At 58.8% G+C, this 25838-nt stretch overlaps 2 protein-coding genes across 6 annotated transcripts in view; both read left to right on the forward strand.

Moving 5' to 3' along the window:
- The window catches only part of cfap70 (cilia and flagella associated protein 70), an 89602-nt gene extending 84002 nt beyond the window's left edge, over positions 1–5600 (forward strand). For both annotated transcript variants that reach the window (XM_072560091.1, XM_072560090.1), the window contains exons 27-28: positions 348–395; positions 5311–5600. In XM_072560091.1, the coding sequence (XP_072416192.1) occupies positions 348–395; positions 5311–5391 (129 nt within the window). In that variant the 3' untranslated portion in view covers positions 5392–5600. The remainder of the gene's footprint in view (positions 1–347; positions 396–5310) is intronic.
- A 6915-nt stretch (positions 5601–12515) lies between these two features.
- Positions 12516–25838, forward strand: part of wdr90 (WD repeat domain 90) — a 101289-nt gene continuing 87966 nt past the window's right edge. For 3 of the 4 annotated variants that reach the window (XR_011954962.1, XM_072560093.1, XM_072560095.1), the window contains exon 1: positions 12516–12584. The gene's annotated coding sequence lies outside the window, so the exon portion shown is untranslated. The remainder of the gene's footprint in view (positions 12585–25838) is intronic. The other variant, XM_072560094.1, reaches the window with a different exon arrangement.

Consider the following 25838-nt stretch of genomic DNA (forward strand, 5'->3'; position numbering starts at 1 on the left):
AATTAATAATGGACAAGTTCTTTAAATGAGCAGTATACAACTTGATCTGTGAAGGTCAATCCTTAATAGGAGTACTTCCAGTCTTAAGAGCTTTTCATCAGAACATTGAATCAATTTACTATTCCAAAAAGAGCATGTGAATGTATGATTTGGTGACAGTGTATTTTGTTGATAATCTTCAATCTATTCTTATGGCATCTTAATTCTAACTAAAGACAGGATATGATAAAAAAAAATTGTCTTTTGGTACAGTTTGTTTTTTGAAACACAAAATTGCAGTACTTTATTGTCCTATTTAATCTTCTCCTTGAGTTTGTGTTAATTTGATTTATTTTTTGTCATTTCAGACAGGGAGAAAGCTAGAAGCGGAGCAGACCTATAAATATGCAGTAAAGGTTTGTCCTAAGAGTGATATTGTTTTGTTTACCTCCTGCTCTAACAGTATATTGTACAGGAAGTAACAGATAGCCGCAGAATAACAGGGAGTAAGCAAGGTCGACCTTCAGCTTGTCCTGCATTTCAGTGAAACATATCTGATCTATCTCTTAATTCCATTCATTCACTTTTATTCCATACCCCTGGCAAGCAAACACCAATGAATATCAAATGTAAAATTATTAGTTGAGCTTGCAATCTACTACTTTTTGTAGAAGAGATCTCCACCTTCTACTATTCTTTATATGAAGAATTGCAAACTTCGTTTCATATTTTGAGATTATACTCTTAGTCTTGAACTCTGCTAGAGTGAAAAAAAAGCTTTATTTTTATTGCATCCATTGGGGTGATGTGGCATAGTAGTAATTTCAATGGATTAAGAATTCAGAAATTTAAGATAATATTCTGGAGGTGTGGGTTCAAATCCTTCCACAGCAGCTGATGGATTATAAATTAAGTAAATGTATTTGGAACATAAAACTGGTCCCTTAGTGATGAAGCTACTGTTGACTCCTCTAAAAAAACATCTGATTCATTAATGTCCTTCAAGATGGAAATCTGTTGTTCATCATGATGTGGTCTGCATGTGACTCCAAACCTCTTAGCTGTCCCTCTGAAATGACCATGAAACAGTCAGTTCAACTAGAGGTGCTGATCGCCAGCATTGCTCATGTGCTATGAAAGAATTTTAATAACTTCCTTTCAAAATCCTTAAACTTCAATATTCCAGACAAAACAACCCTTTTTACTTAATTTCTCATAACTTAATCCTTGGGATCCTGATAACATTCTGGGAAATCTAAATTGTACTCTTATCCAAATTTAATATCCTACTTACGATACAGTGCCTATTTGTACACAGTTGTGATCTGACCAAGGAAATGTTTTCAGATTCTAAAAACATTCTCAGTTTCTCGCTTAGAGACTGGGCACTTTACAGTCAAAGTGATGGTTTTAATTAAATAACAATAAGTGTGACTACAGGTAAATGGTAACATCACCTGAACACTGTACTTCCAATTTATAAGCATTTATAACTCCAGTCCATCAAGTCTATGCAGCCCCTCAGAAGATTAGATTACTTACAGTGTGGAAACAGGCCCTTCGGCCCAACAAGTCCACACCGACCCGCCGAAGCGCAACCCACCCATACCCCTACATTTACCCCTTACCTAACACTTACGGCAATTTAGCATGGCCAATTCACCTGACCTGCACATCTTTGGACTATGGGAGGAAACCAGAGCACCCGGAGGAAACCCACACAGACACAGGGAGAACATGCAAACTCCACACAGTCAGTCACCTGAGGCGGGAATTGAACCCGGGTCTCTGGTGCTGTGAGGCAGCAGTGCTAATCACTGTGCCACCGTGCTGCCCACAAAGAGTTTCCCACCCATAACCACCCCACTACCCTATCTCTATAACCCTACATTTCCCAGGGTGAATCCACCGAGCCTACACATCCCTGGACACTCTGGGCAATTTAGTCTGGCCATTTACCATGGAAGGAAATAGGAGCACCCAGAGGAAACCCACACAGACACAGAGAGAGTGTATGCACTCCACAGAGACAGAACCCGAGGCTGGAATTGAACCTCAGTCCATAAGACCATAAGACATAGGAGTGGAAGTAAGGCCATTCGGCCCATTGAGTCCAGTCCACCATTTAATCATGGCTGATGGGCATTTCAACTCCACTTACCAGCATTCTCCCCGGAGCCCCTTAATTCCTTGTGACATCAAGAATTTATCAATCTCAGCCTTGAAGCCATTTAGCGTCCCGGCCTCCACTGCACTCCACGGCAATGAATTCCACAGGCCCAACACTCTCTGGCTGAAGAAATGTCTCTGTATTTCCGTTCTGAATTGACCCCCTCTAATTCTAAGGCTGTGTCCACGGGTCCTAGTCTCCTCACCTAACGGAAACAATTTCTTAGCATCCACCCTTTCCAAGCCATGTATTATCTTGTAAGTTTCTATTAGATCTCCCCTTAACCTTCTAAACTCCAATGAATACAATCCCAGGATCCTCAGCCGTTCCTCGTATGTTAGACCTGCCATTCCAGGGATCATCTGTGTGAATCTCCACTGGACACGCTCCAGTGCCAGTATGTCCCTCCTGAGGTGTGGGGCCCAAAATGGACACAGTACTCCAAATGGGGCCTAACCAGAGCTTTAAAGGCTCAGTAGCACATTGCTGCTTTTGTATTCCAACCCTCTTGAGATAAATGACAACATTGCATTCGCTTTCTTAATCACGGACTCAACCTGCATGTTTACCTTTAGAGAATCCTCGACTAGCACTCCCAGATCCTTTTGTACTTTGGCTTTATGAATTTTCTCACCATTTAGAAAGTAGTCCATGCTTGTATTCTTTTTTCCAAAGTGCAAGACCTCGCATTTGCGCACGTTGAATTTCATCAGCCATTTCCTGGACCACTCTCCCAAACTGTCTAGATCCTTCTGCAGCCTCCCCACTTCCTCAGTACTACCTGCCTGTCCACCTAATTTTGTATCATCGGCAAACTTCGCTAGAATGCCCCCAGTCCCTTCATCCAGATCATTAATATATAACGTGAACAGCTGGGGCCCCAACACTGAACCCTGTGGGACACCGCTTGTCACCGGCTGCCATTCCGAAAAAGAACCTTTTATCCCAACTCTCTGCCTTCTGTCAGACAGCCAATCCTCAATCCATGCCAGTAGCTCACCTCGAACACCATGGGCCCTCACCTTACTCTGCAGCCTCCCGTGTGGCACCTTATTAAAGGCCTTTTGGAAGTTTAGGTAGATAATATCCACTGGGTTTCCCTGGTCTAGCCTACTTGTCACCTCTTCAAAGAATTTTAACAGGTTTGTCAGGCACGACCTTCCCTTACTAAATCCATGTTGACTTGTTCTAATCCAACCCTGCTCTTCCAAGAATTTAGAAACCTCATCCTTAACAATGGATTGTAGAATTTTACCAACAACTGAGGTTAGGCTAATTGGCCTATAATTTTCCATCTTTTGTCTTGATCCTTTCTTGAACAAGGGGGTTACAACAGCGATCTTCCAATAATCTGGGACTTTCCCTGACTCCAGTGACTTTTGAAAGATCTCAACCAACACCTCCGCTATTTCCTCAGCCACCTCCCTCAGAACTCTAGGATGTAGCCCATCCGGGCCAGGACATTTGTCAATTTTAAGCCCTTTTAGCTTTTCTAGCACTATCTCTTTTGTAATGGCAACCATACTCAACTCAGCCCCCTGACTCCCTTTAATTGGTGGGATATTACTCATGTCTTTCACTGTGAAGACTGATGCAAAGTACTTATTAAGTTCTCCAGCCATTTCCTTATGTCCCATCATTAGGCTTCCAGCATCAGTTTGAAGTGGCCCAATGTCTACTTTTTCCTGTCATTTGTTTCTTATGTATTGAAAGAAACTTTTACTATCATTTCTAATATTACTGGCTAGCCTACCTTCATATTTGATCCTCTCCTTCCTTATTTCTCTCTTTGTTATCCTCACAGTCCTGGTGCTGTGAGGCAGCAATGCTAACTATTGAGCTGCCATGTCACCCCTAGCTACTGTGTTGCACCTAGGCTATCGTTTCACCCCTTATATGATGTTATGTGTCATTTACATCATAATTTTTCTAACCATGAAAAAATTTACCAGGACTGGAGGGTTTGGGTTATAGCGAGAGGCTGAATCAGCTAGGACTATTTGCCCAGAGTGGCGGAGACTTAGGTGAGCTGATAGAGGTTTATAAAATCATAAGGGGCATGGATAGGGTGACAGCCAAAGTTCTTTTCCTACAGTGGGGGAACCCAAAACTAAGAGCATAGGTTTAAGGTGAGAGAGGCAAGATTTAGAAAGGACCTGAAGCGTAACGTTTTCATGCAGAGGATGGTGCATGTCTGGAACAAACTGCCAGAGGAAGCGATGAAGGTGAGTACAATTACAACATTTAAAAGGCATGTGGATGGGTTTATGAATAGGAAATATTTATTTGGATATGGGCCAACTGCTGGCAGATGGGGCTAGATCAAATTGGGATGTCTGGTCAGCGTAGGGTCTGTTTCTGTACTATATAACTCTGACTCTGTGTCATGAGTTCCTTTTCTTCACATTTATGAGAAGTTACCAAATGTAGACAAGGTATATAATCTCACATTTATGAGAAGTTACCAAATGTAGACAAGGTATATAATCAACGAGGAAAACAAATTATTAAATTCGGCGACTTCTTGTTCAAAGACTTCAGAAGCCCGGGGTACTTGGTAGCCCAGCTCCCAATCTTCTGTGTCAGAGAATTTTGCATGGTTTGGAAGGGAAACAATAAAGTTGAGGTGGGCAGGAAGGGATTGGGGAGGCTGTGGTGGCAGGGGAGCAGTTGGCATAAATAGGAGAGGCAGAGCTGAAGAAATTTCAAATTAAAATGTCAAGGCCTGATGCTTTCTGTAATCTCAATTAGTTAAACAGATTTTAGAATGTCACATTTCTAAATTATTTAATAATACATTGTTCACATGAACAGCATTGGTTAAGAATCTAACTGTGCAAACCTTCCGAAAATTCCATTAGAAATCAAAATTGTGGCAGACTGTCATTCTACTTATGCCTTGAAATTTAATAATGTTTTCCTGGTTTAGCCCATTTTAAGATATTATTGTTAAAAGAAATAATAATACATTTTTAGCATTTAATCTCATTGTATGCATATAAATATCCATTTAATGAGAAATATCCTTTTAGGATTATTGCACATTCAACTGAGAAATAATTGTCAGTCAATCCTATATATAAAATTCATACAGAAAATGGTAGACAGTCAACTAGAGAAACGTATTAATGCTAATCTGCAGTTATTTTTATTTTCCATAGTTAAATCTTCAAAATACAAAGCTCCTTGATGAGATTAATCAACTCCAGGAAACACTTGGCTTTGGAAATCCGTCACTTTGAGTCCATTGCAATCTATCAGATCTTATCTTTGCTCCATGCTTCTCTGAACAGCTTTCAATTTTGTTCTGATTTCACTTGTTTTACATCTCCAAAAGATGTGCTTTTTTTTGGTCAAAATAAAGTCTGCCTTAAAGTTAATGTTAATGTGTACTCTAAGATTGAATTGATCACACGATCTTATAAAAATTGAATAAAATAGATTTTGAAAACTTTGTGTTTTCTGTTATTTATGATGGTCATGTGGATCCAATTTTCTTTTTCCTTTTGCTGCTTTTTTCCTAAATTTAATTCATTGTCACATACTATTACAGGAAGTAAATTAACACTATTAAATATGTTTCTCTTATGCTTCACTTTCATGAACATGCCAGTAATGGAATACTTGCCCCACCACCAGGGATATATTTCCCTCCCCACCCCTTTCCGCCTTCCGCAAAGACCGTTCCCTCTGTGACTACCTGGTTAGGTCCACGCCCCCCTACAACCCACCCTCCCACCCTGGCACCTTCCCCTGCCACCACAGGAATTGTAAAACCTGCACCCACACCTCCTCCCTCACCTCCATCAAAGGCCCTAAAGGAGCCTTCCATATCCATCAAAGTTTTACCTGCACATCCACTAATATCATTTATTGTATCCGTTGCTCCCAATGCGGTCTTCTCTACATTGGGGAGACTGGATGCCTCCTAACAGAGCACTTTAGGGAACATCTCCGGGACACCCGCACCAATCAACCACACCGCCCCGTGGCCCAACATTACAACTCCCCCTCCCACTCTGCCAAGGACATGGAGGTCCTGGGCCTCCTTCACCGCCGCTCACCACCAGGCACCTGGAGGAAGAACGCCTCATCTTCCGCCTCGGAACACTTCAACCCCAGGGCATCAATGTGGATTTCAACAGTTTCCTCATTTCCCCTTCCCCCACCTCACCCTAGTTCTAAACTTCCAGCTCAGCACTGTCCCCATGACTTGTCCGGACTTGTCCTACCTACCTATCTCCTTTTCCACCTATCCACTCCACCCTCCTCCCTGACCTATCACCTTCATCCCCTCCCCCACTCACCTATTGTACTCTATGCTATTTTCTCCCCACCCTCACCCTCCTCTATCTTATCTCTCCACGCTTCAGGTTCTCTGCCTTTATTCCTTGTGAAGGGCTTTTGCCCGAAACGTCAATTTTACTGCTCCTCGGATGCTGCCTGAACTGCTGTGCTCTTCCAGCACCACTAATCCAGTACTTGGGTAGAATGGCAAGGTAAATTAAGAGGCAAGCTTTTCCTCAATCAGTGACTTTTTGTGACTATAATTTCACTCTGTTGCAACAAGGGGGTGGGTTACAGTCAGGCTTGCTGACCCCGTAAGCAAAGGCTGATTGTAGCTAGGTCAATGGTAAGGAGGGCTGCTTGGTACATTCAATCAGTTTAGAAGCTATCGCACTCTTTTCTTTCACCCCACTCACCTGCTCAACCCTATACCCACTCCCTATAGAATTCCCTCATGTCATCTCATGCCCCCATGCCATTTTCTAAGGCCATAATCCAGTATAAACCATAGCTAGACCTCTGGAGCCACTCAGAAATGAGAAAAGATAAACTTCTATCAGTCTAAGCTCACTCAAACTCACTAATGAAGGTGTTTGGGACACTTGCTTTTATTGATCAGTGCTTTGAGTAAAGGAGTCCGGAGGTCCATAAGAAATAGGAGTGGAGGTAAGGCCATTCGGCCCATCGAGTCCAATCTGCCATTCAATCATGGCTGATGGGCATTTCAATGCCACTTACTTGCACTCTCCCCATATCTCTTAATTTCTTGCAAGATTAAGAATTTATCAATCTCTGCCTTGAAGACATTTAACGTCCCGGCTTCCACTGCACTCCATGGCAATGAATTCCACAGGCCCACCACTCTCTGGCTGAAGAAATGTCTCCTCATTTTCATTCTAAATTAACCCCCTCTAATTCTAAGGTTGCGCCCAAGGGTTCTAGTATCCCCACCTGATGGAAACAATTTCCCAATGTCCACCCTAAGCTATGAATTATCTTGTCAGTTTCTATTAGGTCTTCCCTCAAGCTTCTAAACTCTAATGAATGCAGTCTCAGGATGCTCAGCCATTCATCATATATTAGGCCTGCTATTCCAGGGATCATCTGTGTGAATCTCCACTGGACACGCTCCAGTGCCAGTACGTCCTTCCTGAGATGTGGGGCCCAAAACTGGACACAATATTCTAAATGGGGCCTAACTAGAGCTTTGTAAGGTCTCAGTAGCACATCACTGCTTTTACATTCCAACTCTCTTGAGTTAAGTAACAACATTACATTTGCTTTCTTAATCACGGACTCAACCTGCAAGTCAACCTTGAGAGAATCCTGGACTAGCACTCCCAGATCCCTTTGTACTTTGGTTTCATGAATGTTCTCATCGTTTAGAAAATAGTCCATGCTTGTGCTCTTTTTTCCAAAGTGCAAAACCGTGCATTTACTCACATTGAATTTCATCAGCCATTTCTTGGACCACTCTCCTAAACTGTCTAAATCTTTCTGTAGCCTCCCCACCTCCTCAGTACTACCTGCCTGTCCACCTAACTTTGTATCATCGGCAAACTTCGCCAGAATGCCTCCAGTCCTTTTGTCCAGATCATTAATATATAAAGTGAACAGCTGAGGCCCCAACAGTGAACCCTGTGGGACACCACTTGTCACTGGCTGCCATTCCGAAAAAGAATCTTTTATCCCAACTCTCTGCCTTCTGTCAGACAGCCAATCCTCAATCCATGCCAATAGCTCACCTTGAACACCCTGGGCCCTCACCTTACTCAGCAGCCTCCCATGAGGTACCTTATCAAAGGCCTTTTGGAAGTTTAGGTAGATAACATCCACTGGGTTTCCCTGGTCTAACCTACATGCTACCTCTTCAAAGAATTTCTTCAAGGTCATTTTGTGGTTGTACAGAACATTGGTTTGGCCACTTTTGAAATACTATGTTCAAAACTGGTCTCCCAGCTTTAGGAAAGATGTGGAACTTGAAAGGACTCAGAAAAGATTTACAAGGATGTTGCCAGGGTTGGAGGATTTGAGCTACAGGAAGAGGCTGAATAGACTGGGACTATTTTCTCTGAAGCATTGGAGGTTGAGGGGTAACTTCGGGGAACTTTATTGAAGTTTATAAAATCATGGGGGGCATGGACAGGGTGAACAGCTAATGTCTTTTCCCCAGAGTAAGTGAGTCCAGAACTAGAGGGCATAGGTTTAAAGTGAGAGGGGAAAGATTTAAAAAGGACTTGAGGGGAAACTTTTTCATGCAGACGTATGGAGTGACAGCCAAAGTCCTGAGGAACTACTTGAAGAACTGGTGGAGACTAGTAAAATACAACATTTAAAATGCATCTGGACGGGTACATAAATAGGAAGGATATAAAGGGATTTAGGCGAATGGAATTTTGTCCTTCATTGCTAAAAGGATTGAGTTTAAAAGCATGGAGGTTATGTTGCAGCTGTATATGGTGTTGGTGAGGCCACACCTGCAGTACTGCGTGCAGTTTTGGTCTCCTTGCTTGAGAAATGATGTACTGGCACGAGTGAGTGTGCAGAGGAGGTTCATTAGGTTAATTCTGGAGTTGAGGGGTTTGGCTTAAGAGAGACTGAGTAGACTGGGATTATGTTGATTGGAATTTAGAAGAATGAGGGGGGGATCTTATAGATACATATAAAATTATGAAGGGAATAGATAAGACAGAAGTAGAGAGGATGTTTCCACTGGCAAATGAAGCTAGGACAAGAGAGCATAGCCTCAAAATTAGGGGGAGCAAATTTAGGACTGAATTGAGAAGGAACTTCTTCACCCACAGGGTTTTGAATCTATGGAAGTTCCTTCCCAGTGAAGTAGTTGAGGCTTATTCAGTCAATGCTTTTAAAGCTAAGATAGATAACATTTTGAACAGTAAAGGAATTAAGGTTCATGGTGAGCAGGTGTGTAATTGAAGCTGAGGCCTCAAAATGATCAGCCATGATCTTATTGAATGGCAGTCTAGTCCCACCTGCCAGGACCTGGCCCATATCCCTCCAAACCATTTCTATTCATATACCCATCCAAATGCCTATAGAGTCATAGAGTCGTTGACGAGTTGGACTGAAAGGTGTGTATCCATTCTATATGACTGTACAAAAGGAATTTGTGGAATGTCTGTGAGATGGTTTTCAGAGCAGCTTGTGGTAGACCCCATCAGGGAACAGGCAGTTCTGGATTTGGTGATGCATAATGAGACAGATTTGATTATGGAGCTTAAGATGAAGGAACCCCTTGGGGGCAGTGGCTATTTTATGATAGAATTCACCCTACATCTTGAAAGAGAGAAATTGGAATCATATATAATGGTCTTCTGATTGAATAAAGGTAAAAAAAGACATGAGGGGGAGCTTGTTGAGTGAAAAAGAACTGAAGATAGATGACGATGGAGTAGCAACGGCAATAGTTTCTGAGGGTAATTTGGGAGATACAGTAGAAATTCATTCAAAGGAAAAAGAAACATTCTCGGGAAAGGATGAGGCAACCATGGCTGACAAGGGAAGTTAGAAATAGCATAAAAGCAAAAGAAAAACAAAATGTGGTGAAGATTTTTGGGATGCCTAATTATTGGGAAGCTTTTCAAAAAGCAACAAGAGTGAAGAAGATCTAATATGATTATAGAAAGCTGGGAGGCTGCAGAAGGACTTGACTGTTTAAGAAAGTTGGCAAAGATATGGCAGATGGAATACAATGTGGGAATATGAGAGGGCTCTTCTATATGGGCAAAGCTTTGGAAATCTGAAGCACAAAGGGACTCAGGAGTCCTAGTTCATGATTCTGTTAAGGTCAACATGTGGGTCCATTTGGTAGTTAAGAAGGTGACTTTTGAGAGGGCTAGAATACAAGAGCTGGGATGTACTGCTGATACTGTATAAAACCTTGGTCAGATCCCATTGGAAATATCATGAGTAGTTTTGGGACCCTATCTAAGGGAGGATATGTTGATCTTGGAGAATATCCAGAGGAGATTTACAAGAATGATCCCACGGTTGGAAACCTTGTTACATGATGAATGATTGAGTAACCTGGGTTTGTACTAGATGAAGTTCAGAAAGATGGAGCAGGAATCTGATTGAAACTTAGAGAGTACTGAGAGGCTTGGATATGGTGGATGTGGAGATGTTCCCACTAGTAGAAGAGACAAAGACCCGAGGGCATGGCCTCATAGAGTCATAGAGATGTACAACACAGAAACAGACCCTTCGGTCCAACCCGTCCATGATGACCAGATATCCCAACCCAATCTAGTCCCACCTGCCAGCGTCCAGCCCATATCCCTCTAAACCTTTCCTATTCATATACCCATCCAGTAGCCTTTTAAATGTTGCAACTGTACTAGCCTCCACCACTTCCTCTGGCAGCTCATTCCATATCCATACCACCCTCTGCATGAAAAAGTTGCCCCTTAGGTCTCTTTTATATCTTTTCCTCTCACCCTAAACCTATGCCGTCTAGTTCTGGACTCCCCCACCTCAGGGAAAAGACTATCCATGCCCCTCATAATTTTGTAAACCTCTATAAACCTCAGCCTCTGACACTCCAGAGAAAACAGCCACAGCCTGTTCAGCTTCTCCCTGTAGCTCAAATCCTCCAACCCTGGCAACATCCTTGTAGATCTTTTCTGAACCCTTTCAGGTTTCACAAAATCTTTCCGATAGGAAGGAGACCAGAACTGCATGCAATATTCCATCAGTGGTCTAACCAATGTCCTGTACAGCCACAAAATGACCTCCTAACACCTGTACTCAATACTCTGACTGATAAAGGAAAGCATACCAAACGCCTTCTTCACGATCCTATCTACCTGTGACTCCACTTTCAAGGAGCTATGAACCTGCACTCCAAAGTCTCTTTGTTCAGCAACACTCCCAAGGACATTATCATTAAGTGTATAAGTCCTGCTAGGATTTGCTTTTCCAAATGCAGCACCTTAGATTAATCTAAACTCAATCTACCACTTCTCAGCCCATTGGCCTATCTGATCAAGATCCTGTTGTAATCTGAGGTAACTTTCTTCGAAGTCCACTACACCTCCAATTTTAGTGTCATCTGCAAACTTAATAACTATACCTCTTATGCTCACATCCAAGTCATTTATACAAATGACGAAAGGTAGTGGACCCAGCACCGATTCTTGTGGCACTCCACTGGTGACAGGCCTCCAATCTGAAACACAACCCTCCACCACCACCCTCTGTCTTCTACCTTTGAGCCAGTTCTGTATCAATGACTCAATGATAAGAAGGCAGAGAATGGGGTCAAGAAACATTTTTAACAAAATCATTCCCAGGTTGAGTATTCACAATGCCAGCATTTATTGAGAGCAGTTAAGAGTCAAGCACACTGCTGGGGTCTGCAGTTATATGTAAGCCATACCAGGTAAGCGTGAGTGAACCAGATGTATTTTCCAACAATCAAGAATGGATTCATGGTCATGATTAGACTCATTCAAATTTCACCATAGGTTGTGGTAGGATTCAAACCTGATCTAGTGGCAGAGCAGATTTGTTGGGACAAATGGCTTCGTGCTGCTCTTAAATCTTTGCATCCACTCCCCAGTGAACTCTTAACGTCAACTGTAGAAAGTTAGATCTAAGGTGATGTGAAAAAGAAGCAAAGGAAAATTAAGGAAAATCTTTTTCACTCAGCGAGTACTTCGGGTATAAAATGCACTGCCTGGAAATGTGATAGAGGCAGATTCAACTGAGTTATTGAAAAGAGAAATAATGCAGGAGGATAATTGTGAAACAGGCAGAAGTTGGCATTGGATACTGATGCTCATTTAAGCTGAATGACCTCCTTCTACATCAAAACATACTTGTGATTTTGTAATGGTTCACATGCTTTCTTTTTCATTTCTTACTACGAATGAATACACAACCAACTTGTTCAATGTACCAAGATCGTAACGTTTGTCTTCAGAAGTAAACATTAAAGATCAATATTAAAACACTTGTATGTTAAACTGGGATTCCTTTCGAGTTGAATGCGCTCATGCGCAGTCACCTCAGTCTCCACCGGCGGAGGGGAAGGACCGACCTCCGTCATGACGTATGCGGCGCGGTGACGCAAGAGGTTGCTTTGCTGTTGAGAGTCGCGCGGTAACGAAAGCGGAGGCGGCTAACGGTCAGTGAGCGGCAATGGGGGCGTCAGTGAGAGGGGTGTCAGTGAGAGGGGGGGGGTCAGTGAGAGGGGAGGGTCAGTGAGAGGGGGGAGGGGGAGGGGGAGGGGAGGGGGGGGGGTCAGTGAGAGGGGGGAGGGGGGAGGGGGGAGGGGGGGATCAGTGAGAGGGGGAGGGAGAGGGAGAGGGAGAGGGAGAGGGGGGAGGGGGAGGGGGGGGATCAGTGAGAGGGGGAGGGAGAGGGAGAGGGGGAGGGGGGGGGTCAGTGAGGGGGGGGGATGAGGGGGAGGGGGAGGGGGGGGATCAGTGAGAGGGGGAGGGAGAGGGAGAGGGGGAGGGGGGGGGTCAGTGAGGGGGGGGGATCAGTGAGAGGGGGAGGGGGAGGTCAGTGAGGGGGGGGGATCAGTGAGAGGGGGGAGGGGGAGGGGGAGGGGGGGTCAGTGAGGGGGGGGGATCAGTGAGAGGGGGAGGGGGAGGGGGAGGGGGAGGGGGGGGTCAGTGAGGGGGGGGGATCAGTGAGAGGGGGAGGGGGAGGTCAGTGAGGGGGGGGATCAGTGAGAGGGGGAGGGGGAGGGAGAGGGGGAGGGGGAGGGGGAGGGGGGGGGTCAGTGAGGGGGGGGATCAGTGAGAGGGGGAGGGGGAGTGAGGGAGGGGATCAGTGGGAGGGGGATGGGGAGGGGGAGGGGGAGGGGGAGGGGGATCAGTGAGAGGGGGAGAAGGGGGGTCAGTGAGAGGGGGAGAAGGGGGGTCAGTGAGAGGGGGAGGGGGGGGTCAGGGGGAGGGGGGGGTCAGTGAGGGAGGGGGGGGTCAGTGAGAGGGGGGATCAGTGGGAGGGGGTTGGGGAGGGGGATCAGTGAGAGGGGGAGGGGGGGGTCAGTGAGAGGGGGAGGGGGGGGGGTCAGTGAGAGGGGGAGGGGGGGGTCAGTGAGAGGGGGAGGGGGGGGTCAGTGAGAGGGGGAGGGGGGGGGTCAGTGAGAGGGGGAGGGGGGGGGGGTCAGTGAGAGGGGGAGGGGGGGGGTCAGTGAGAGGGGGAGGGGGGGGGTCAGTGAGAGGGGGAGGGGGGGGGTCAGTGAGAGGGGAGGGGGGGGTCAGTGAGAGGGGGAGGGGGGGGGTCAGTGAGAGGGGGAGGGGGGGGGTCAGTGAGAGGGGGAGGGGGGGGTCAGTGAGAGGGGGAGGGGGGGGTCAGTGAGAGGGGGAGGGGGGGGTCAGTGAGAGGGGGAGGGGGGGGGTCAGTGAGAGGGGGGATCAGTGGGAGGGGGATGGGGAGGGGGATCAGTGAGAGGGGGAGGGGGGGGGTCAGTGAGAGGGGGAGGGGGGGGGTCAGTGAGAGGGGGAGGGGGGGGGTCAGTGAGAGGGGGAGGGGGGGGGTCAGTGAGAGGGGGAGGGGGGGGGTCAGTGAGAGGGGGAGGGGGGGGTCAGTGAGAGGGGGGATCAGTGGGAGGGGGATGGGGAGGGGGGATCAGTGAGAGGGGGAGGGGGGGGTCAGTGAGAGGGGGAGAGGGGGGGTCAGTGAGGGGGGGGATCAGTGGGAGGGGGATGGGGATGGGGGAGGGGGATGGGGAGGGGGATCAGTGAGAGGGGGAGAAGGGGGGTCAGTGAGAGGGGGGGGGGGTCAGTGAGAGGGGGGGGGGGGGTCAGTGAGAGGGGGGGGGGGGGGTCAGTGAGAGGGGGAGGGGGGGGGTCAGTGAGAGGGGGAGGGGGGGGGTCAGTGAGAGGGGGAGGGGGGGGGTCAGTGAGAGGGGGAGGGGGGGGGTCAGTGAGAGGGGGAGGGGGGGGGTCAGTGAGAGGGGGAGGGGGGGGGTCAGTGAGAGGGGGAGGGGGGGTCAGTGAGAGGGGGAGGGGGGGGCGGTCAGTGAGGGGGGGGATCAGTGGGAGGGGGGATGGGGAGGGGGGTCAGTGAGAGGGGGAGAAGGGGGGTCAGTGAGAGGGGAGAAGGGGGGTCAGTGAGAGGGGGAGAAGGGGGGTCAGTGAGAGGGGGAGAAGGGGGGTCAGTGAGAGGGGGAGAAGGGGGGTCAGTGAGAGGGGGGGGGTCAGTGAGAGGGGGAGGGGGGGGCGGTCAGTGAGGGGGGGGATCAGTGGGAGGGGGATGGGGAGGGGGATGGGGAGGGGGGTCAGTGAGAGGGGGAGAAGGGGGGTCAGTGAGAGGGGGAGAAGGGTCAGTGAGAGGGGGAGAAGGGTCAGTGAGAGGGGGAGGGGGGGGGTTCAGTGAGAGGGGGAGGGGGGGGTTCAGTGAGAGGGGGAGGGGGGGGTTCAGTGAGAGGGGGAGGGGGGGGTCAGTGAGAGGTGGAGGGGGGGGTCAGTGAGAGGGGGAGGGGGGGTCAGTGAGAGGGGGGGCGGTCAGTGGGAGGGGGGGGTCAGTGAGGGGGGGGATCAGTGGGAGGGGGATCAGTGAGAGGGGGAGGGGGGGGTCAGTGAGAGGGGGAGGGGGGGGTCAGTGAGGGGGGGATCAGTGGGAGGGGGATGGGGAGGGGGATCATTGAGAGGGGGAGAAGGGGGGTCAGTGAGAGGGGGAGGGGGGGTGAGGGGGAGGGGGGGTCAGTGAGAGGGGGAGGGGGGGGTCAGTGAGAGGGGGAGGGGGGGGGTCAGTGAGAGGGGGAGGGGGGGGGGTCAGTGAGAGGGGGAGGGGGGGGTCAGTGAGAGGGGGAGGGGGGGGGTCAGTGAGAGGGGGAGGGGGGGGTCAGTGAGAGGGGGAGGGGGGGGTCAGTGAGAGGGGGAGGGGGGGGGTCAGTGAGAGGGGGAGGGGGGGGGTCAGTGAGAGGGGGAGGGGGGGTCAGTGAGAGGGGGAGGGGGGGGTCAGTGAGAGGGGGAGGGGGGGGGGTCAGTGAGAGGGGGAGGGGGGGGTCAGTGAGAGGGGGAGGGGGGGGTCAGTGAGAGGGGGAGGGGGGGGCGGTCAGTGAGGGGGGGGATCAGTGGGAGGGGGATGGGGAGGGGGGTCAGTGAGAGGGGGAGAAGGGGGGGTCAGTGAGAGGGGGAGAAGGGGGGTCAGTGAGAGGGGGAGAAGGGGGGGTCAGTGAGAGGGGGGGGTCAGTGAGAGGGGGAGGGGGGGGCGGTCAGTGAGGGGGGGGATCAGTGGGAGGGGGATGGGGAGGGGGATGGGGAGGGGGGTCAGTGAGAGGGGAGAAGGGGGGTCAGTGAGAGGGGAGAAGGGTCAGTGAGAGGGGGAGGGGGGGGGTCAGTGAGAGGGGGGAGGGGGGGGGTCAGTGAGAGGGGGAGGGGGGGGGGTCAGTGAGAGGGGGAGGGGGGGGTCAGTGAGAGGGGGAGGGGGGGGTCAGTGAGAGGGGGAGGGGGGGGTCAGTGAGAGGGGAGGGGGGGTCAGTGAGAGGGGGAGGGGGGGTCAGTGAGAGGTGGAGGGGGGGGTCAGTGAGAGGGGGAGGGGGGGTCAGTGAGAGGGGGGCGGTCAGTGGGAGGGGGGGGGGTCAGTGAGGGGGGGGATCAGTGGGAGGGGGGATCAGTGAGAGGGGGAGGGGGGGGTCAGTGAGAGGGGGAGGGGGGGGTCAGTGAGAGGGGGAGGGGGGGGTCAGTGAGGGGGGGAGGGGGGGGGTCAGTGAGAGGCGGAGGGGGGGGGGGGGTCAGTGAGAGGGGGAGGGGGGGGTCAGTGAGAGGGGGAGGTGGAGGGGGGGGTGTCAGTGAGCGGGGGAGGGGGGATCAGGGGGAGGGGGATCAGTGAGAGGGGGAGGGGGGAGGGGGAGGGGGGATCAGTGAGAGGAGGAGGGGGAGGGGTCAGTGAGAGGGGGATCAGTGGGAGGGGGATGGGGAGGGGGATGGGGAGGGGGATGGGGAGGGGGATCAGTGAGAGGGGGAGGGGGGGGTCAGTGAGAGGGGGAGGGGGGGGTCAGTGAGAGGGGGAGTGGGGGGGTCGGGGAGGGGGGGGTCAGTGAGAGGGGGAGGGGGGGTCAGTGAGAGGGGGAGGGGGGGTCAGTGAGAGGGGGAGGGGGGTCAGTGAGAGGGGGAGGGGGGGTCAGTGGGAGGGGGAGGGGGGTCAGTGGGAGAGGGGGATCAGTGAGAGTGGGAGGGGGGGATCAGTGAGAGTGGGAGGGGGGGATCAGTGAGAGGGGGAGGGGGGGATCAGTGAGAGGGGGAGGGGGGGATCAGTGAGAGGGGGAGGGGGGGTCAGTGAGAGGGGGAGGGGGGGGTCAGTGAGAGGGGGGAGGGGGGGGGTCAGTGAGAGGGGGAGGGGGGGGTCAGTGAGAGGGGGAGGGGGGGGTCAGTGAGAGGGGGAGGGGGGGGTCAGTGAGAGGGGGAGGGGGGGGTCATTGAGGGAGGGGGGGGTCAGTGGGAGGGGGTTGGGGAGGGGGATCAGTGAGAGGGGGAGGGGGGGGGGTCAGTGAGAGGGGGAGGGGGGGGGTCAGTGAGAGGGGGAGGGGGGGGTCAGTGAGAGGGGGAGGGGGGGGTCAGTGAGAGGGGGAGGGGGGGGGTCAGTGAGAGGGGGAGGGGGGGGGGTCAGTGAGAGGGGGAGGGGGGGGGTCAGTGAGAGGGGGAGGGGGGGGTCAGTGAGAGGGGGAGGGAGAGGGAGAGGGGGAGGGGTGGGTCAGTGAGGGGGGGGATCAGGGGGAGGGGGAGGGGGAGGGGGGGGATCAGTGAGAGGGGGAGGGAGAGGGAGAGGGGGAGGGGGGGGTCAGTGAGGGGGGGGGATCAGTGAGAGGGGGAGGGGGAGGTCAGTGAGGGGGGGGGATCAGTGAGAGGGGGAGGGAGAGGGGGAGGGGGAGGGAGAGGGGGAGGGGGAGGGGGAGGGGGGGGTCAGTGAGGGGGGGGGATCAGTGAGAGGGGGAGGGGGAGGGGGAGGGGGAGGGGGGGGTCAGTGAGGGGGGGGGATCAGTGAGAGGGGGAGGGGGAGGTCAGTGAGGGGGGGGGATCAGTGAGAGGGGGAGGGAGAGGGGGAGGGGGAGGGGGAGGGGGGGGTCAGTGAGGGGGGGGGATCAGTGAGAGGGGGAGGGGGAGTGAGGGAGGGGATCAGTGGGAGGGGGATGGGGAGGGGGAGGGGGAGGGGGAGGGGGATCAGTGAGAGGGGAGAAGGGGGGTCAGTGAGAGGGGGAGAAGGGGGGTCAGTGAGAGGGGGAGGGGGGGGGGTCAGTGAGAGGGGGAGGGGGGGGTCAGTGAGGGAGGGGGGGGGTCAGTGAGAGGGGGGATCAGTGGGAGGGGGTTGGGGAGGGGGATCAGTGAGAGGGGGAGGGGGGGGTCAGTGGAGGGGGAGGGGGGGGGTCAGTGAGAGGGGGAGGGGGGTCAGTGAGAGGGGGAGGGGGGGGGTCAGTGAGAGGGGGAGGGGGGGGGTCAGTGAGAGGGGGAGGGGGGGGGGGTCAGTGAGAGGGGGAGGGGGGGGGTCAGTGAGAGGGGGAGGGGGGGGTCAGTGAGAGGGGAGGGGGGGGGTCAGTGAGAGGGGGAGGGGGGGTCAGTGAGAGGGGGAGGGGGGGTCAGTGAGAGGGGGAGGGGGGGGTCAGTGAGAGGGGGAGGGGGGGGGTCAGTGAGAGGGGGGATCAGTGGGAGGGGGATGGGGAGGGGGATCAGTGAGAGGGGGAGGGGGGGGTCAGTGAGAGGGGGAGGGGGGGGGTCAGTGAGAGGGGGAGGGGGGGGGTCAGTGAGAGGGGGAGGGGGGGGGTCAGTGAGAGGGGGAGGGGGGGGGTCAGTGAGAGGGGGAGGGGGGGGTCAGTGAGAGGGGGAGGGGGGGGGGTCAGTGAGAGGGGGAGGGGGGGGTCAGTGAGAGGGGGGATCAGTGGGAGGGGGATGGGGAGGGGGATCAGTGAGAGGGGGAGGGGGGGTCAGTGAGAGGGGGAGAGGGGGGGTCAGTGAGGGGGGGGATCAGTGGGAGGGGGATGGGGATGGGGGAGGGGGATGGGGAGGGGGATCAGTGAGAGGGGGAGAAGGGGGTCAGTGAGAGGGGGGGGGGTCAGTGAGAGGGGGGGGGGTCAGTGAGAGGGGGGGGGGGGTCAGTGAGAGGGGGAGGGGGGGGTCAGTGAGAGGGGGAGGGGGGGGTCAGTGAGAGGGGGGGGGGGGGTCAGTGAGAGGGGGAGGGGGGGGGGTCAGTGAGAGGGGGGAGGGGGGGGGTCAGTGAGAGGGGGAGGGGGGGGGTCAGTGAGAGGGGGAGGGGGGGTCAGTGAGAGGGGGAGGGGGGGGGCGGTCAGTGAGGGGGGGGATCAGTGGGAGGGGGATGGGGAGGGGGGTCAGTGAGAGGGGGAGAAGGGGGGTCAGTGAGAGGGGGAGAAGGGGGGTCAGTGAGAGGGGGAGAAGGGGGGTCAGTGAGAGGGGGAGAAGGGGGGTCAGTGAGAGGGGGGGGGTCAGTGAGAGGGGGAGGGGGGGGCGGTCAGTGAGGGGGGGGATCAGTGGGAGGGGGATGGGGAGGGGGATGGGGAGGGGGGTCAGTGAGAGGGGGAGAAGGGGGGGTCAGTGAGAGGGGAGAAGGGTCAGTGAGAGGGGGAGAAGGGTCAGTGAGAGGGGGAGGGGGGGGTTCAGTGAGAGGGGGAGGGGGGGGGTTCAGTGAGAGGGGGAGGGGGGGGTTCAGTGAGAGGGGGAGGGGGGGGTCAGTGAGAGGTGGAGGGGGGGGTCAGTGAGAGGGGGAGGGGGGGTCAGTGAGAGGGGGGCGGTCAGTGGGAGGGGGGGGTCAGTGAGGGGGGGGGATCAGTGGGAGGGGGATCAGTGAGAGGGGGAGGGGGGGGTCAGTGAGAGGGGGAGGGGGGGGTCAGTGAGGGGGGGATCAGTGGGAGGGGGATGGGGAGGGGGATCATTGAGAGGGGGAGAAGGGGGGTCAGTGAGAGGGGGAGGGGGGGTGAGGGGGAGGGGGGGTCAGTGAGAGGGGGAGGGGGGGGGTCAGTGAGAGGGGGAGGGGGGGGGTCAGTGAGAGGGGGAGGGGGGGGGGTCAGTGAGAGGGGGAGGGGGGGGTCAGTGAGAGGGGGAGGGGGGGGTCAGTGAGAGGGGGAGGGGGGGTCAGTGAGAGGGGGAGGGGGGGGGTCAGTGAGAGGGGGAGGGGGGGTCAGTGAGAGGGGGAGGGGGGGGTCAGTGAGAGGGGGAGGGGGGGGGTCAGTGAGAGGGGGAGGGGGGGGTCAGTGAGAGGGGGAGGGGGGGGGTCAGTGAGAGGGGGAGGGGGGGGCGGTCAGTGAGGGGGGGATCAGTGGGAGGGGGATGGGGAGGGGGGTCAGTGAGAGGGGGAGAAGGGGGGTCAGTGAGAGGGGAGAAGGGGGTCAGTGAGAGGGGGGAGAAGGGGGGTCAGTGAGAGGGGGGGGGTCAGTGAGAGGGGGAGGGGGGGGCGGTCAGTGAGGGGGGGGATCAGTGGGAGGGGGATGGGGAGGGGGATGGGGAGGGGGGTCAGTGAGAGGGGGAGAAGGGGGGTCAGTGAGAGGGGGAGAAGGGTCAGTGAGAGGGGGAGGGGGGGGGTCAGTGAGAGGGGGAGGGGGGGGGTCAGTGAGAGGGGGAGGGGGGGGGTCAGTGAGAGGGGGAGGGGGGGGTCAGTGAGAGGGGGAGGGGGGGGTCAGTGAGAGGGGGAGGGGGGGGTCAGTGAGAGGGGGAGGGGGGGGTCAGTGAGAGGGGGAGGGGGGGTCAGTGAGAGGTGGAGGGGGGGGTCAGTGAGAGGGGGAGGGGGGGTCAGTGAGAGGGGGGCGGTCAGTGGGAGGGGGGGGGTCAGTGAGGGGGGGGATCAGTGGGAGGGGGATCAGTGAGAGGGGGAGGGGGGGGTCAGTGAGAGGGGGAGGGGGGGTCAGTGAGAGGGGGAGGGGGGGGTCAGTGAGGGGGGGAGGGGGGGGGTCAGTGAGAGGCGGAGGGGGGGGGGGTCAGTGAGAGGGGGAGGGGGGGGTCAGTGAGAGGGGGAGGTGGAGGGGGGGTGTCAGTGAGCGGGGGAGGGGGGATCAGGGGGAGGGGGATCAGTGAGAGGGGGAGGGGGGAGGGGGAGGGGGATCAGTGAGAGGAGGAGGGGGAGGGGTCAGTGAGAGGGGGATCAGTGGGAGGGGGATGGGGAGGGGGATGGGGAGGGGGATCAGTGAGAGGGGGAGGGGGGGGTCAGTGAGAGGGGGAGGGGGGGGTCAGTGAGAGGGGGAGGGGGGGGTCAGTGAGAGGGGGAGGGGGGGTCAGTGAGAGGGGGAGGGGGGGTCAGTGAGAGGGGGAGGGGGGTCAGTGAGAGGGGGAGGGGGGGTCAGTGGGAGGGGGAGGGGGGTCAGTGGGAGAGGGGGATCAGTGAGAGTGGAGGGGGGGATCAGTGAGAGTGGGAGGGGGGGGATCAGTGAGAGGGGGAGGGGGGGATCAGTGAGAGGGGGAGGGGGGGGATCAGTGAGAGGGGGAGGGGGGGGAATCAGTGAGAGGGGGAGGGGGGGGTCAGTGAGAGGGGGAGGGGGGGGGTCAGTGAGAGGGGGAGGGGGGGGTCAGTGAGAGGGGGAGGGGGGGGTCAGTGAGAGGGGGAGGGGGGGGGTCAGTGAGAGGGGGAGGGGGGGGTCAGTGAGAGGGGGAGGGGGGGGTCAGTGAGAGGGGGAGGGGGGGGTCAGTGAGAGGGGGAGGGGGGGGTCAGTGAGAGGGGGAGGGGGGGGGTCAGTGAGAGGGGGAGGGGGGGGTCAGAGAGGGGGAGGGGGGGTCAGTGGGGGGGGTGTCAGTGAGAGGGGGAGGGGGGGTCAGTGAGAGGGGAGGGGGGGGTCAGTGAGAGGGGAGGGGGAGGGGGGGTCAGGGGGAGGGGGGGGGTCAGTGAGAGGGGGAGGGCGGGGGGTCAGTGAGAGGGGGAGGGGGGGTCAGTGAGGGGGGGATCAGTGAGAGGGAGGGGGAGGGGGATCAGTGAGAGGGGAGGGGGAGGGGGGGGTCAGTGGAGGGGAGGGGGATCAGTGAGAGGGGAGGGGGAGGGGGGGTCAGTGGGAGGGGAGGGGGGGATCAGTGAGAGGGGAGGGGGAGGGGGGGTCAGTGGGAGGGGAGGGGGGTATCAGTGTGAGGGGAGGGGGGGTCAGTGGGAGGGGAGGGGGGGATCAGTGTGAGGGGAGGGGGAGGGGGGGTCAGTGGGAGGGGAGGGGGCATCAGTGGGAGGGGAGGGGGAGGGGGGTCAGTGTGAGGGGAGGGGAGGGGGGTCAGTGTGAGGGGAGGTGGATCAGTGAGATGGGAGGGGGAGGGGGGGTCAGTGGGAGGGGGAGGGGGGATCAGTGTGAGGGGAGGGGGATGGAGGGTCAGTGGGAGGGGAGGGGAGGGGGGGTCAGTGTGAGGGGAGGGGGATCAGTGAGAGGGGAGGGAGGGGGGGTCAGTGTGAGGGGAGGGGGATCAGTGAGAGGGGAGGGGGAGGGGGGTCAGTGTGAGGGGAGGGGGATCAGTGTGAGGGGAGGGGGAGGGGGGATCAGTGTGAGGGGAGGGGGGGTCAGTGAGAGGGGAGGGGGAGGGGGGATCAGTGTGCGGGGAGGGGGAGGGAGGTCAGTGGGAGGGGAGGGGGGATCAGTGGGAGGGGAGGGGGGACCAGTGGGAGGGGAGGGGGAATCAGTGTGAGGGGAGGGGGGGATCAGTGAGAGGTTAGGGGTAGGGGGGTCAGTGGGAGGGGGAGGGGGGTCAGTGGGAGGGGGAGGGGGGTCAGTGGGAGGGGGAGGGGGGTCAGTGGGAGGGGGAGGGGTCAGTGGGAGGGGAGGGGGGTCAGTGGGAGTGGGTGGGATCAGTGGGAGTGGGAGGGGGGTCAGTGGGAGTGGGAGGGGGGTCAGTGGGAGTGGGGGGGATCAGTGAGAGGGGAGGGTGAGGGGGGTCAGTGAGAGGGGAGGGGGGATCAGTGAGAGGGGAGATCAGTGAGAGGGGAGGGGGGATCAGTGAGAGGGGAGATCAGTGAGAGGGGAGGGGGGATCAGTGAGAGGGGAGATCAGTGAGAGGGGAGGGGGGATCAGTGAGAGGGGGGATCAGTGAGAGGGGAGGGGGGATCAGTGAGAGGGGGGATCAGTGAGAGGGGAGGGGGGATCAGTGAGAGGGGGGATCAGTGAGAGGGGAGGGGGGATCAGTGAGAGGGGGGATCAGTGAGAGGGGAGGGGGGATCAGTGAGAGGGGGAGGGGGGATCAGTGAGAGGGGAGGGGGAGGGGGGATCAGTGAGAGGGGGGGGTTCAGGGGGAGGGGAGGGGGGTTCAGGGAGAGGGGGGATCAGGGGGAGGGGAGGGGAGGGGGGGTTCAGGGAGAGGGGGGGTTCAGGGGGAGGGAAGGGGAGAGGGGGGGTTCAGGGGGAGGGAAGGGGAGGGGGGGCAGGGGGGGGAGGGGGGGGGGGGGGGGGGGGGGGGGGGGGGGCAGGGGAGGGGGGGGGGGGAGGGGGGGGGGGGGGGGGGGGGGAGGGGGGGGGGGGTGCGGGGAGGGGGGGGGGGGGAGGGGAGGGGGGGGGGGCTGGGGAGGGGAGGGGTGGGGGGCAGGGGGGGGGGGGGGGGGTCGGGGGGGGGGGGGGGGGGAGGGGGGGGGGGGGGGGGCAGGGGGGGGGGCGGGGAGGGGGGGTCAGGGGAGGGGGGAGGGGGGGGGGGGCAGGGGAGGGGGGGGGGGGAGGGGGGGGGGAGGGGGGGAGGGGGGGTCAGGGGAGGGGGGGCGGGGGGGGGGGGTGGGGGGGAGGGGGGGGGGGGGCAGGGGGGAGGGGGGGGGGGGGAGGGGGGGGGGGGGGGGGGGGGGGGGGGGTCAGGGGAGGGGGGGGGGGGCAGGGGGGGGGGGGGGGGAGGGGGGGGGGCGGGGAGGGGGGGGGGGGGGGTGGGGGGGGGGGGGGGGGGGGAGGGGAGGGGGTGGGGGGGGAGGGGGGGGGGGGGGCGGGGGGAGGGGAGGGGGGGGGGGCAGGGGGAGGGGGGGAGGGGGGGGGGGGTCGGGGAGGGGGGGAGGGGGGGGGGGGGAGGGGGGGGGGGTCAGGGGGAGGGGGGGAGGGGGGGGTCGGGGGAGGGGGGGCGGGGGAGGGGGGGGGGGGGCAGGGGGAGGGGGGGGGGGGTTCAGGGGAGGGGAGGGGGAGGGGGGGGGTTCAGGGGGAGGGGAGGGGGAGGGGGAGGGGAGGGGGGGTCAGGGGGAGGGGGAGGGGGGTCAGGGGGAGGGGAGGGGGGGGGTTCAGGGGGGAGGGGGGTTCAGGGGGAGGGGAGGGGAGGGGGGTTCAGGGGGGGGGAGGGAGGGGGGGGGGTCAGGGGGAGGGGAGGGGGAGGGGGGGTTCAGGGGGAGGGGAGGGAGGGGGGTTCAGGGGGGGGAGGGGAGGGGGGGTCAGGGGGTGGGGAGGGGAGGGGGGTTCAGGGGGAGGGGGAGGGGGTCAGGGGAGAGGGGGGGGTTCAGGGGGTGGGGAGGGGAGGGGGGGTCAGGGGGGGAGGGGGGGTTCAGGGGGAGGGGGGAGGGGGGGGTTCAGGGGGGAGGGGAGGGGGGGGTTCAGGGGGGAGGGGGGGGTTCAGGGGGGAGGGGAGGGGGGGGTCAGGGGGAGGGGGGGTTCAGGGGGAGGGAGGGGGGGGGGTCAGGGGGAGGGGAGGGGGGGGTTCAGGGGGAGGGGAGGGGAGGGGGGGTTCAGGGGGAGGGGGGGAGGGGGGGGTCAGGGGAGGGGAGGGGGGGTTCAGGGGGAGGGGGAGGGGGGGGTTCAGGGGGAGGGGAGGGAGGGGGGGTTCAGGGGGAGGGGGAGGGGAGGGGGGGTAGGGGGAGGGGAGGGGGGGGGTTCAGGGGGAGGGGAGGGGAGGGGGTTCAGGGGGAGGGGAGGGGGAGGGGGGGGTTCAGGGGGGGAGGGGGGGGGTTCAGGGGGAGGGGAGGGGGGGGTTCAGGGGGAGGGGGGGAGGGGGGGGTCAGGGGGAGGGGGGGGAGGGGGGGGGTTCAGGGGAGGGGAGGGGGGGGGGGGTCAGGGGGTGGGGAGGGGAGGGGGGGCAGGGGGTGGGGGGGGAGGGGGGGGGTCAGGGGGTGGGGGAGGGGAGGAGGGGTTCAGGGGGAGGGGTGGGGAGGGGAGGGAGGGGTTCAGGGGGTGGGGAGGGGGAGGGGGGGTTCAGGGGGGGAGGGGGGGAGGGGGGGGTTCAGGGGGGAGGGGGAGGGAGGGAGGGGGTTCAGGGGGGGGGAGGGGAGGGGGGTTCAGGGGGAGGGGAGGGGAGGGGGGTTCAGGGGGGGGGAGGGGAGGGGGGGTCAGGGGGAGGGGAGGGAGGGGGGTTCAGGGGGAGGGGAGGGTGAGGGGGGTTCAGGGGGAGGGGGGAGGGGAGAGGGGGGGGTTCAGGGAGGGGAGGGGGGGGGTTCAGGGGGGAGGGGAGGGGGGGTTCAGGGGAGGGGGGGTTCAGGGGGAGGGGAGGGGAGGGGGGGGGGTTCAGGGGGGAGGGGAGGGGGGGTTCAGGGGGAGGGGAGGGGGGGGTTCAGGGGGGAGGGGAGGGGGGGGGTTCAGGGGGGAGGGGAGGGGGGGTTCAGGGGGAGGGGAGGGGGTGGTTCAGGGGAGGGGAGGGGGGGGTTCAGGGGGAGGGGAGGGGGGGGTTCAGGGGGAGGGGAGGGGAGGGGGGGTTCAGGGGGAGGGGAGGGGGGGTTCAGGGGGGAGGGGAGGGGAGGGAGGGGGTTCAGGGGGAGGGGAGGGGGAGGGGGGGGTTCAGGGGGAGGGGAGGGGGGGTTCAGGGGGAGGGGGGGGAGGGGGGGTTCAGGGGGGAGGGGGGGGGGAGGGGAGGGGAGGGGAGGGGGGTTCAGGGGGAGGGGGGGGAGTGGGGGTTCAGGGGAGGGGGGGAGGGGAGGGGAGGGGGGGGTTCAGGGGGAGGGGGGGGGAGGGGGAGGTTCAGGGGGGAGAGGGGGAGGGAGGAGGGGAGGGGGAGGGGGGGTTCAGGGGGAGGGGAGGGGAGGGGGGGTTCAGGGGGAGGGGAGGGGGGTTCAGAGGGAGGGGAGGGGAGGGGGGTTCAGGGGGAGGGAGGGAGAGGGGGGGTTCAGGGGGAGGGGAGGGTGAGGGGGGGTTCAGGGGGAGGGGCGGGGAGGGGAGAGGGGGGGTTCAGGGGGAGGGAGGGGAGAGGGGGGGTTCAGGGAGAGGGGGGGTTCAGGGGGAGAGGGAGGGGGGGTTCAGGGGGAGGGGAGGGGGGGTTCAGGGGGAGGGGGGGGGTTCAGGGAGAGGGGGGGTTCAGGGGGAGAGGCGGGGAGGGGGGGTTCAGGGGAGGGGAGAGGGGTTCAGGGGGAGGGAGAGGGGGGGTTCAGGGGGAGGGGAGGGTCAGGGGGAGGGCGGGGAGGGGGGGTTCAGGGGGAGGGGAGGGGGGGGTTCAGGGGGAGGGGAGGGGAGGGGGGTTCAGGGAGGAGGGGGGTTTCAGGGGGAGGGGAGGGGGGGTCAGGGGGAGGGGAGGGGGAGGGGAGGGGGGGTGCAGGGGGAGGGGAGGGGAGGGGGGGTTCAGGGGGAGGGGGAGGGGGG

Source organism: Chiloscyllium punctatum, chromosome 40 (assembly GCF_047496795.1).
Source record: "Chiloscyllium punctatum isolate Juve2018m chromosome 40, sChiPun1.3, whole genome shotgun sequence".
Lineage (NCBI taxonomy): Eukaryota > Metazoa > Chordata > Chondrichthyes > Orectolobiformes > Hemiscylliidae > Chiloscyllium > Chiloscyllium punctatum.